The 11,252-nt window shown below is 55.1% G+C and overlaps 1 protein-coding gene across 7 annotated transcripts; it reads left to right on the top strand.

Annotated features, from left to right (window-relative positions):
• Nucleotides 1–100: 100 nt before the first annotated feature.
• Nucleotides 101–9,464, top strand: DUSP15 (dual specificity phosphatase 15). 7 transcript variants are annotated; one of them, XM_070801465.1, is made up of 7 exons: nucleotides 101–838; nucleotides 1,571–1,604; nucleotides 3,197–3,279; nucleotides 5,410–5,459; nucleotides 6,442–6,516; nucleotides 7,633–7,804; nucleotides 8,825–9,464. In XM_070801465.1, the coding sequence occupies exons 1-7, from the start codon at nucleotides 122–124 to the stop codon at nucleotides 9,095–9,097; spliced, it is 1,404 nt and encodes a 467-aa protein (XP_070657566.1). In that variant the 5' UTR covers nucleotides 101–121; the 3' UTR covers nucleotides 9,098–9,464. The 7 variants fall into 7 exon arrangements, 6 of the variants coding, with proteins under 6 accessions (XP_070657566.1, XP_070657567.1, XP_070657568.1 ...); XM_019972706.2 differs by having other exon boundaries at nucleotides 679–849; XM_070801467.1 differs by lacking the exon at nucleotides 5,410–5,459 and having other exon boundaries at nucleotides 673–849.
• Nucleotides 9,465–11,252: the final 1,788 nt, after the last annotated feature.

Genomic DNA, 11,252 nt, shown 5'->3' with positions numbered 1-11,252 from the left:
AGGATGACTGGCGGGTAGGATGCCTGCATGGGGGCGGGGCAGGAGGGTGTACAAAAGGAAGGAATTACCCACTTTTCTTGCCTCACACAGAATCTGAAGATCAGAGGACCCCTAGAAGGAAATGGCAACCCCTCCAGTGTTCTTGCCTGGAGAATCCCAGGGATGGGGAGCCTGGTGGGCTGCCGTCTATGGGGTCGCACAGAGTCGGACACGACTGAAGCGACTCAGCAGCAGCAGCAGCAGCGATCCAAATCCAGCCCCCGTCACGTTTCTACCAGAAAACCGACAAAGCCGAAGAAGCCCGGCGTTTTGCCCCAGGGCCCCACAGGGAGGGCCGGGCCGAGCCGGAACTGGGATCCGAGTCTCTGGGCCCCGCGGCTGGGGGGCTCTCTCCGCCCCCATCCGCCGCCGTCCCCTCCCCGAGCCTGACGGTGCCAGGGTTGGGGGAGCGCCCCCACCCCCCACCTCCGGAGGTGGAGGCCCCACGCGGCCCCAACAAGCTGTCGTTGTCCCGCGGGCCCCGGGCCCGGCACACTGGGGCTTTGTCCAGCCCCCCACCGCGACCCACGGGTTGGGGGGGTGCGGCCCACGTGACCGAGCGGGTAGGAGGAGCCTGTGGCGGCCGAGGCGGCTCCAGCATTTCCCTCCCTGGCCGGGGGGGGCGGCGGCGGCGGCGGCGGCTGGGCAGAGCTGGGCCGAGCTGCGGACGCCGGGCCCCCCGATCCCCGCCAGGCTGCAGGCGCCGGGCCCGGGCCGTCAGGGCAGCTGTTACCCTTGCGTTCAGCGGGTGGCGAGCTGGGGTGCTCCCGGAACCCCGTGCCTGGGATCATGGGGAATGGTATGACCAAGGTAGGGGGCCGAGATGGCGCAGCCCGCCCCTGGCCGCCCCCAGTTCCGGCCGGGCGCCGGCCTCTGACCTTCTGGCTCTGGCTGGCTGTGTGTGTGTGTTTCTCCGTCTCCCCGGGTCTCTACGAGCAGACTTCAATGTCTGTCTCTCTGGGGCTGTATCTCTCTCTCTCTCTCTGACTGTGTCTCCGTGTCTCTGTGACTCTGTATTTCTTGCTGTGTCTTTCTGTGGCTCTCTGTCAACCCTAGGCTCTATCTCTCCCTGAGTCCCTTTCTCTGACTCCATGTGTCTCTGTCTGCCTTGTCTCTGTCCCCCTGGACTCTCTAGTGCTGTTTCTCCATCCTTCCCCACCCCGACTCCCACACCCCCATGCCTCTGCCTGACTCCCCACCTGTCCCTACTTCCCACCGCCTCCTCAGAATTCTCCATCACCTACCTGCTACCGGCCAAGTCCACCTCTCCATTCGCCCCTCCCCTGTGCTCCTCCCACTCTCTTTCCCTAGGTCTTTGTGCCCTGCTCCTTCTTCCTCTCCCCCTACCCAAGCTGGCATACCTTGGTGGCCTGCCTCTGCCGCCCTCCCTAGACCCCTCTCACAGAGAGTCCAGGCCCACAGGAGAGAGGACTCTGCTCCTTGAGTCCTGAGGGTCAGACACTCTTCACGAGTCTAAGGGGAGCTGTCATGCACCCCTACCCGTTTGACGCCCTGCCTGTCTCTCCTGTAGGTACTTCCTGGACTCTACCTCGGAAACTTCATTGGTGAGCACTGCCCACTCTGTCCCAAGGCCCTGGCATGCTCCCTGTCCCAGGCCTGTGTCCACCATTCATGCTCTGGCCCACGCACCCTGGACATGCTCAGGAATGGGGCTGGGGGCAGGGAAGTGATGCCAGGCTGGGAGCAGGGAAGAACTCATGACGTCTAAGGGGGACGAGGGTGGAGGGGCGGCTCCAGTGCAAAGGGCTCAGAACACTGGACCCTGGGCAGGCCTGCACCTGCTGGGAGCCTCAGCGTCTGCCTCAGCACAAGGCCTACCCCCGCCTCTAAGGGTTTTTTGGGTCTTGAGGTTCTGGGCTGAGGTCTGTTTAGAGGTGCTGCTTCTAGCTGGGAAGCTGGGAACACTTCCCTGCACAACCTCCTCCTCAGAGGAGAGGTCTCTAGAGACTGGAGTCTACCTCAGAAACTTCACTGGTGAGCACTGCCCACTCTGTCCCAAGGCCACGGCACTCTGCCTGTCCCAGACCTGTGCTAAGACATAGGCTGGTCTGGAGCTGGTGAGACCCTAGGCAGGAGAAGTCACTTCCATCAGTGGAGTCAGAGAAAGCTTCGGGGAGGGAGGGACATCTGCCTGGGACAGAGCTTTCTCCACCTACTCCTGTCCCCCCTGGGCTTAGGGGCTCCCCCTCTCCTAAACCCTAGTCCCTTCCTCCCTGGAAGCTTCCTCAGCAGTTCACACCACATCGACTTCTGAATATTTGGTAAGTAAGGTCTGAATCCTCTTTAAGTATGTAGGCTGATGAGGGCAGGGGTCATGAACTTGACCCCACAGTGCCACGCTCAGCCAAGTGTGCACATAGTCAACAGTCAATGTGGTGGATGATGAAGTGGGCATGGAGCGGAGATAGAGTGTTATTTACTTTGATGATAAAAGATCTTCATACGCTGGGAATCCAGCCCCTAGTGATGGTCACTGAGAGCTGTGGGGAGCATCTCCCTGGGTCATGTTTCATTTAACTTTATAAATACAGATACACTATTTAAAACAAAAAATGGAAGTCTATTCTGCATGCTATTCTGAAGCCTGTGTTTTGCATTTAATATTTTGTGGACTTCCTTGCACGTCAGCACGTAGAGATCCATTTAGTGGCTGCAGAGTATTCAAGTATGAATATACCATTATTTATCCAGTCCCTTTTTGGGTTGTTCCCATTTTTAACTATTTCTGATGTGTTCACGGTCATAAGAAGAGAACATGGTCTTCTCCCACACAGTTTTCCGTGTGAGTTCATTCTTCTGTAGTCAAGATTCCTAAAAGTAGAATTGCCTGGTCAAGAATATGCCAGGAAAGGGTGTTTGCGATGGGAAGAATGGGGGGACAAAGCTGGGGAGGTGCTGAGCTGTTACCTGTGGGTACCCCAGTGGTAAGACTGAAGCCTAGGGGTATGACAGGGGTATGCCCCTGTCATGCTAGGGGCAAGAGGTGGCGAAGGAGCAGGGTGCTGGTGGAGGGTGGGCAAAGGTGGAGAGGGAGGGACCAGGAGGAGAGCAGGGCGGTGAGCTCCTGCCTCACTTGACCATCGGGAACATATAAATCACACCTGCCAGATTGGCTCAGACATCCTGTTTCTTTCAGATGCCAAAGACACAGATCAGCTAGGCCGGAATAAGATCACACACATCATCTCCATTCATGAGTCACCCCAGCCTCTGTTGCAGGTATGCCTTACCCCCACCCCAGGGCTGTGTGCATAGCGGGGGAGGGGTGCTTTACACCCCCACAGCACCCATTTATCAAGTACCAACTACGTGCCAGGTCCTATTCTGGCACATGGGCCTTCCTGAGCCATGCTAACTCATTTGGTTAAAAACTGATCTGTTTTCCACTAGCATCCCTACTTGCTCCCTCTTTGGCAACTGAGAACCAGAGTGGTAAAGTACCCTGCCAAAGGCCACACATCCAGGAAGCTTAGCTCCTTGGCTAAGGAGCTGAGTTCTCACAGGGGCTTCCCATTGTCCAGCTGAATAGATGATTCCGGGCTCTGCATCTCACTTGTGACCTGGGGCTATGATTTTACCCATCTGGGTCTCTGATCCCTCAGCCCTGTCTGTCCCCAGGGAGCTGCGAGATGGTGAAGATGTTTTGCACACTGGCCTCCACTGGGAGGGTTGGTGCTGGTATTAAGTCCTGGAAAAAACAGGGTAAGGGTTATGACCTAGAGTAGGAAAGGCAGAAATCCAGGCCACACGTGCTGGAGTCCAGCGGTCTGAATTCATATCTTTACCACATTCTCTCTGGAACCTTGGGCCCAGGACTTCACCTCTCCAGACCTCAGTTGTCTGAAAAAGGGGGATTTTATAACAGTTCCTACCCCCACTGGGTTGTTGAGAGCCACATAATAAGTACTCAATAAATTTTAGCTGATATAATAACAAAGTTAATCATATTCTCAACCTATCAACAGAGCCCCTTCCTTCTTATCTGTTAGCGTCTGGGTCACCCACTGAAGGGAAGGAACACTGGGTGGAAAGGGGCCCTGGAGACCTGAGATCCAGACCAGCTTCTGTCACAGATTTGCTCTGTGACCTTGGGCAGGGTCCTCCCCGTCTCTGGGCCTGAGTTTCCCCTTGTGTCAGATTTGATGGTCTCTAAGAGCAACCTCTGATAATCTTTGGTTCTCAGTGTCATTTGAAGAAGAAATTTCCAGGTCAGTGGAGTCTGCTTTTGCTTTATAGGAGAGGCTTGTTTTGGAGTATTTGGAGAATGCAGTCACTACAGTGCCTGGGGAAGCTGTCTAGGCATGACTATATTTACTAATGAAATGATAGCTGGCAAAATGAGTCCTTGCTCCCACAGCCCTCCCCTCTCCTCACCAGCATCTCCCTCTCCATCCATCACAAAATTTACCAGTCAGGGTTTGATAATGTCCAGGAAGTTCAAGGCCAATTGTGTTGCAAACTGAAATTGCAAACCTTGCAAAAGATGCAGGCTCTAGTGACCTTGGGGAAGATGAGTTATAGAGAAGGGCTGGAATTTCACACAAGCCACTAACAGATGAGGACCTGGCCAGGGGGTCCCTTAGTCACTGGCTGGAGGTGGGCCAGGCCCTTGAAAAGAGCCATTTGAATATCAAAGGACGAAGAGAGGTTCTTGAGAAAAGTGCCTCTTGGAATGTGGGCAGAACTCATCTTTAAGATCTTGTGTGAAGGTTGGGTATGATATCAGAGCACGTTTGTTGGAGAAATTACTGACAATTCATACTTGATTATTTTAATAATTAGTACAGAATTGGGAAGATGCCCTGGAGGAGGGCATGGCAAACTACTCCAGGATTCTTGCCTGGAGAATCCCATAGACAGAGGAGCCTGGTAGGCTACAGTCTATGGGGTCACAAAGAGTCGGACACGACTAAAGTGACTTAGCATGCACAGAGTTTATAACCACAGTTCATGAACTAAAAGCTTATCTTCATAGTTTTTGTTTCTTTTCAAGATAATAAAATCTACTTTGCCCTTCTTACTGTGTAATTTTGTAATCCTCACATGGAGGGGAGTCACTTTAAGTGACCCTTTCCCAGCTGTTAAATAAAAAGTCCCTGGGCCCATTTTTGGCAGATGCCCAAGCCACCCATGGGGTTAAGATACTATCTCCTCAGAAGGTTCTGGAACCATAGGTGGTCAGACCTGAGAGGCTCTCAGAGAAGGTGTCTATCCTCTGGGCAGAGACAACAGTGGCCCAGAGAGGGGCAGGAACTGGCCTAGGGTCGCGAGGTGCTTGGGAGGCCCAGGCTGGGGTCAGGGGGTGCAGGCAAGGGCTGCCCACTGCCCATGTGTGTTTTGTGCTTGCAGGACATAACCTACCTTCGCATCTCAGTGGCCGACGCCCCTGAGGTACCCATGTAAGTTCCTCTGGACGGGCTGACAAACAGGACAGCTGCCTCCTGTGGTGGGAGGAGGGGAGGTGGGAGGTGGCCTGAGAGAAGACAGAGAAGACTCAGGCCCCAGAGCTGTCCTGGGGACCCCAGCACAGGTGGTCTCCCAGACTGCTTTGATTCTCAGCCATGTCCTTGCCTATGCCGCTGGCCAAGCCTTAACCTCCCAGAAGAGCTCAGTGTCCTCACCTATGAATGGAGAAAGCACCCTGTCCCTCAGGCTCAGATGCCCTCAAGGGTTGGAAAGGGTCAGGCTCAGCCTGTTCCTGGCCTTGGAGTTAGGAATCTGGGTTCAGGCCAGGCTTTGCCGTTTACTTGCTGTGTGACCTTGGACAAATCACTTCCCCTCTCTGAGAGAGAAAAATGGATGTGTGGGGTGTGGGGATCTTCATCATCAAGGAGACTTTCAAGGATCAGATGGTACAGGTTGAGGCTCTAGGACAGGGCCTGGTGTGTAACGGGGGCTCAAAAAGCAAAGATTGTTTGTGTTACTAGTAGTAGGGGCCCCCAGCCTGCGGGGGACCCAGACAGACACTCCTTACCCTTGGGAATCTTGCTCCCAACCCCACTGCTGGCTGTTGTCCCCAGGTGCTCTGATTGTAGACCCCAGAGGGGTGGGACTCCTCCCGCCCATTTCCTTGAAAGATCCAGATGAATCCTCCATGAAAACAGGATCCACAGGACCCGTTGAGGAGGTGCTCCTGCCTCTGTGGTGGGATTTCATCTAAGGCTTCTCTCACCATCTGAAATGCCACCATTATTGCACACACACTTCTCCACCTGTACTGCAGCATCGGCCCCTAGTCACCTCACGTGTCAGCTGACCTGAGGGCCCAAGGCTCTTTGTCTGTCTCTTGCCATCCCAGAAATGGAGGGTGGGGGGGACAGCTTCTTGGAGACCTGTGCCCCCCGACCCCAACACTCAGTACTTTCTTGCTTTCTTCTCTAGCAAAAAGCACTTCAAGGAATGTATCAACTTCATCCACTGTTGCCGCCTCAATGGGGGAAACTGCCTTGTACACTGGTGAGTTAGGAAGGGCGTGGGGGGAGGGGAAGTGAGTGAGTGTCCTCCATCCTGAACACACCCTCATCCTTCGGGGAGTGCAGCCTGTGATCGGGCTTCTGCAGCCTGTCACCATGCCTGACAGTCCACCATTCATCTGACAGCCTGATGGATGACACTCTCCCCAGCTGTGGCCAGATAGCTGTTTCTCCCTGAGACTCAATTATCTCATCTGTAAAATGGGGGACAGACTGTTGACCTGATGGGTTATTGGGAGGAATAGGTGAAGTCATGCAGGTAGTTCAGCATCCTCCAGTAGTTCCGGCTCTTTCTCCTCCCCTCCAGCCTTGGAGGCTATAGTATAGGGCAGTGAGGAGGCCCAGGCTGGGAGATGGGACCTTTTGAGTTTTCCCAGGACCTCCTGGCCCTGTAGATGTCATTCATCCCATGACTTCTCACCACGCTTGCTTCAGGGAAGGTCTGCCTGAGCCATAGGGACACCTCCTCTAGCCTGTCTCTCCCCCTCTCTCCTTTCCTTGCTTCAGCTTCACTGGTCATCTCTCCATTCTTCAAGTCCATCTGGATCCCACTCACATGGTCTTTGTACACTGCAGGAATATTCTTAACAATCCTTACCCATTTTTCAGAATTCAGCTTGTTGTCACTTCTTTGGGAACCCCTTCCCTAATCCTCCATATCCCTTCCACTAGATGAATCCCTCTTCCTATACCATTTCCTAGCCCCTGGACTCATCTTCAAAGCAATTATCACCACCTGAAATTGTCTCCCTGGTTAGTGTCTGTCTCTCCTAACCATCTTATAAGCCCCAGGCTGGCAGAGACTATGTCTGTTTTATTCCCAACTATATCCCCAGTACCTGAAAAATCACAGATGATCAGGAAACATGTGTTGAATGATTGAGTGAAGTGATGTTTCACTCAGGCCTTTGTTGTGGGTGAATGCCAGGCAGAGGGTACAGCAAAGGCAAAGGCTTGGATGTGAGAAGACAGGTTTTGGCAGGTTCCTTGTAGTTGGAGCTCAGGAGGCAAAGGTGGGAGAGCTGAGTGTGGATTCGGTGCCTGGGGGACACAGAGGAGACCGGGCCTAACCTGAAGTCTTGGGGGTATGGTGTCCCAGCTTTGCAGGCATCTCCCGAAGCACCACCATCGTGACGGCGTATGTGATGACTGTGACGGGGCTAAGCTGGAGGGACGTGCTTGAAGCCATCAAGGCCACCCGGCCCATTGCCAACCCCAACCCAGGCTTTAGGCAGCAGCTTGAGGAGTTTGGCTGGGGCAGTTCCCGGAAGGTAGGGGTTGCGGCTCTGTGGTAAAGAATCCGCCAATGCAGGGGACGCAGTTTCAATCCCTGGGCTGGGAATATACCCTGGAGGAGGATATGGCAACCCACTCCAGTATTCTTGCCTGGGAAACCCCAAGGACAGAGGAGCCTGGCGGGCTACACATGGGGTTCCAAAGAGTTGACACAGCTGAGCAACTGAACAACAACAGGGGCAGGGGCTGGGGCAGGGGTGCGAGACTTCTTACTTGAGCTGAGCACTGACTGGAAAGAATTTTGCCTGTGCTTCAGACCTGGCAGATTTTTCTGAGGTCTTGAACTTGTGGCTCTTGAGCTAACTTAGCCCCTAGGTGTATTTTGTTTGGACAGCCAGAGGTTTCCTTCTCCTTTTTAACTTAGGATGTGTATACCCGCGGGCCAGATTATGGACCCTTCAATTTGGCCAGGTGCCAGCAATGCCCACTCTGCCTGCCTGGAACCTGAAGGCATTTGAGCCTCTGGCTCCTTTGGAGAGACCTGTCCAGTCCCTACTCCACCCCTGGGTCCTTGAGGAGGCCAAAGCAATACCTTCTCCTGTGCCCACTGGGCAGATGACACGTGGAGATGTCAGGGACTGAGGCAACCCTCCCCTCTCCCCGGAACAAGAGATGAGAAAGGGAGAGAGAGAAGCAGCCAGTGTAGGAAGCCAGGCTGGTTCCCAAACTTGTCTGCAAGGCTGTATTAGGAAAGAGGCGAGTTGTGCAGGCTGGGGAGGGCTTAGTGTGGTCCCCACTGTGCAGGTGGAGGGGTCACTTCAGTAGGTCTGGAAGTTGGAGTGTCAAAGGGGAAGAAGGGGATTCAGGGAGAGGGAAGGGACTCGGAGGCAGAGGGGGCTCACTGAGGGGGATGGAGACCCCAAGGGAAGCTAAGAGGACGCTCAGGAAGGGGAGGGGCTTAGCAAGGTGTGGGGAGCTAGTAAAAGAGCGGAAGGTCTAAGGATGGAGAGGGGACCCGGGGCCGGGGACCGACCCCGCCCCTCTTCCCGCCCCAGCTTCGCCGGCAGCTGGAGGAGCGCTTCGGCGAGAGCCCTTTCCGCGACGAGGAGGAGGTGCGCGCGCTGCTGCCGCTGTGCAAGCGCTGCCGGCAGGGCTCGGCGACCGCGGCCGCTTCCCCGGCGCCCAACTCCACGGCCTCGGAGGGGACCTTGCAGCGCCTGGTGCCGCGCTCGCCCCGGGAGGCCCACCGGCCGCTGCCGCTGTTGGCGCGCGTCAAGCAGACTTTCTCCTGCCTCCCGCGGTGTCTGTCCCGCAAAGGCAGCAAATGAGGATCCCGCCCCCGCCGTGGCGCCCCTCGTCCTCCCGACTGGTCCCCCTTCTGGGATCGTCCGGGCTTCTCACGGCCTTCAGGAGGGGCCCAGCGCCCGTGGGAGCCGCGCGGCGGCCTGATCCCTGCCCCTGCCCCTCTGCCCTCCTGGCTTGTCTGCGTCCGCAGTCCGTGTGTCCTCCATCTGTGTGTGTGGCTCTGTGTCTGGGCCGGCCTGCTGCAGCCACCTGGTGCCTTAGTCCTTGGGCTGGGGGAGGGCGCCTCCCCCCCGCCCCGCCCCATTGAAGGCGGCGGGAGTGGGAATGGGTGAGGGGGAGGGCTGAATGGGCCTGGAGGATATTAAAGAGACGCAGAAGCTGCCGGTCTGATCTCGTCTCCCAGTCATTCAGTCCTTGAGCTAAGGTGAGGGGGCGCTGTTCCTGACGCCTGCAGGAAACAAGAATGGGAGGAAGTTTGCATCCCCTACGGCCTGAGGAGCCTGCCATCTTCCCAGCACTGCAGTGGGCTGGGCTGAATTCCGCTTCCTTTATCCTCACAGCTCTCTCTCCCTGGAGCCCTGGTCTCCTGAAAAGGCCCCCAATTCCTCTTTCTCTTTGAACCCCCTGCCCCCTGGCTGAGCCCCTGTCCTCCCTGAACCCCACCTCTTCCTCCCCAGCTCCCTTCCTTTCCCTATCCACAAATCCTAGCTAGTAAAGGTATAGAAGTAGTACCTCCCTCATGCCTGATTTTTTACTTGAATGAGCTCACTTAATCCTCAGGGAGGAAACAAGTTCAGAGAAGTCGGGCAGCTTGTCCAAGGACACACAGCCAGAGTAGGGGAAGCTGGATGTGACCCTGGACAGTCTGTGTCCCATGACGGTTGTTAAAAAGCAACTCCTTCTGGTCTTGAAGGTTACTGGCCAGGAGGATCCACCCCCACCTACTGGGAATGACCCTTCCCACTTAGAGTTTAAAGGCCAGGGGAGCACTGAGAAGGGAGGGCCTCAGGGCAGCCCAAGATAGCGGCAGACTGGCTGAGGATGAACAATGGTCACCTGAGCTTATTTTTCCTAAACTAAAATTAACTTAGAGTTAAGAGGGATCTGAAATTTCTGTAATCTAATAATCACCTGTACAGGGGTTCTTATGATGCACCGAGACCTGGGGGTGATGGCGGAGGCCTAGATTCCAGGATTGGGGGTGGGAGATGGATGAAATAACCTTCACTTGCTGCCCCACCTCCTCCTCGGCATTCACGCAACAACAGTTCATTGAGTACCTATGGTGTGTCAGGCCATGAGCTGGGCACTGAAGACACAGCAGTGAGCAAACCTCTGCACTCATGTTGCTGACATTCTGATGGGAAAGACCCTGGATAAACAAATAAACAGCTGCTTTGCTGTGTTGGTGGAAGCATTTCAGGCAGAGGGTACAGTACCTGAAGAGGCCTGAGGTAGGAGGGTGTATGGAGAGCGGGGTGGTAGGACTCACCAGAGTGCAGGGAGCCTGTGGTCCTCCTGGCTGGTTAGTGGTGCCACCACCCGAAGGGTTCAAAACATCTTCGTGATTCTGTTGGTGTCGCGCCCTATTTAAAAGCCCCCATCGCCCTCTGGGGTTCCCTGGTGGCTCAGGGGTGGCGATGCAGGTTGGACCTCTGGGTTGGGAACATCCCCTGGAGGATGGCATGGCAACCCACTCCAATATTCTTGCTAGGAAGAACCAAGTGGGCTGCAGTCCTTGGGGTCACAAAGAGTCAGACACACTGAAACAACTGAGCACACACAATTATCTCTGCCATCTCTAGGAGAAAACAAAACCCCTTGATAGGATATTCCAGGTCCTTCATGATGCTCCCCACCCCCCCTCATCATTACCTTCACCACACTCTGGCTCAACAACCGCAATAATATTATCACTCATTTATTGAGCACTCTCTGTGGGTCAGGCAATGTGCTGGACACTGGACCTGCATCTCATGGAATCTGCAAGTGGCCCTATGAAGTAGGCTTTGCTATTTGACAGATGAAGAAACTGACCATCTTGGTGCCCAAGATAGTCAGCTAGCAAGTTGGGGGTGGGGGGCTGGGATTGGAATCCAGGCTGTGGACCCCATCCTCCTCGTTACTATGACTCTGCCCCCTGCCCTGAAAAAAATGAAGAGATTGCCTGACACAATC

Source organism: Bos indicus, chromosome 13 (assembly GCF_029378745.1).
Source record: "Bos indicus isolate NIAB-ARS_2022 breed Sahiwal x Tharparkar chromosome 13, NIAB-ARS_B.indTharparkar_mat_pri_1.0, whole genome shotgun sequence".
Classification (NCBI taxonomy): Eukaryota; Metazoa; Chordata; class Mammalia; order Artiodactyla; family Bovidae; genus Bos; species Bos indicus.
Note: the sequence above shows the minus strand (reverse complement) of the source record. Positions and strands in the feature narration are given on the sequence as shown.

Coding starts and splice junctions, on each gene's coding strand:
- DUSP15 (XM_070801465.1), top strand. CDS start 122: ATGGCAACCCCTCCAGTGTTCTTGCCTGGAGAATCCCAGGGATGGGGA. Junction 5,460..6,441: donor GACGCCCCTGAGGTACCCAT/GTAAGTTCCTCT, acceptor TTTCTTCTCTAG/CAAAAAGCACTTCAAGGAAT. Junction 7,805..8,824: donor GCTGGGGCAGTTCCCGGAAG/GTAGGGGTTGCG, acceptor TTCCCGCCCCAG/CTTCGCCGGCAGCTGGAGGA.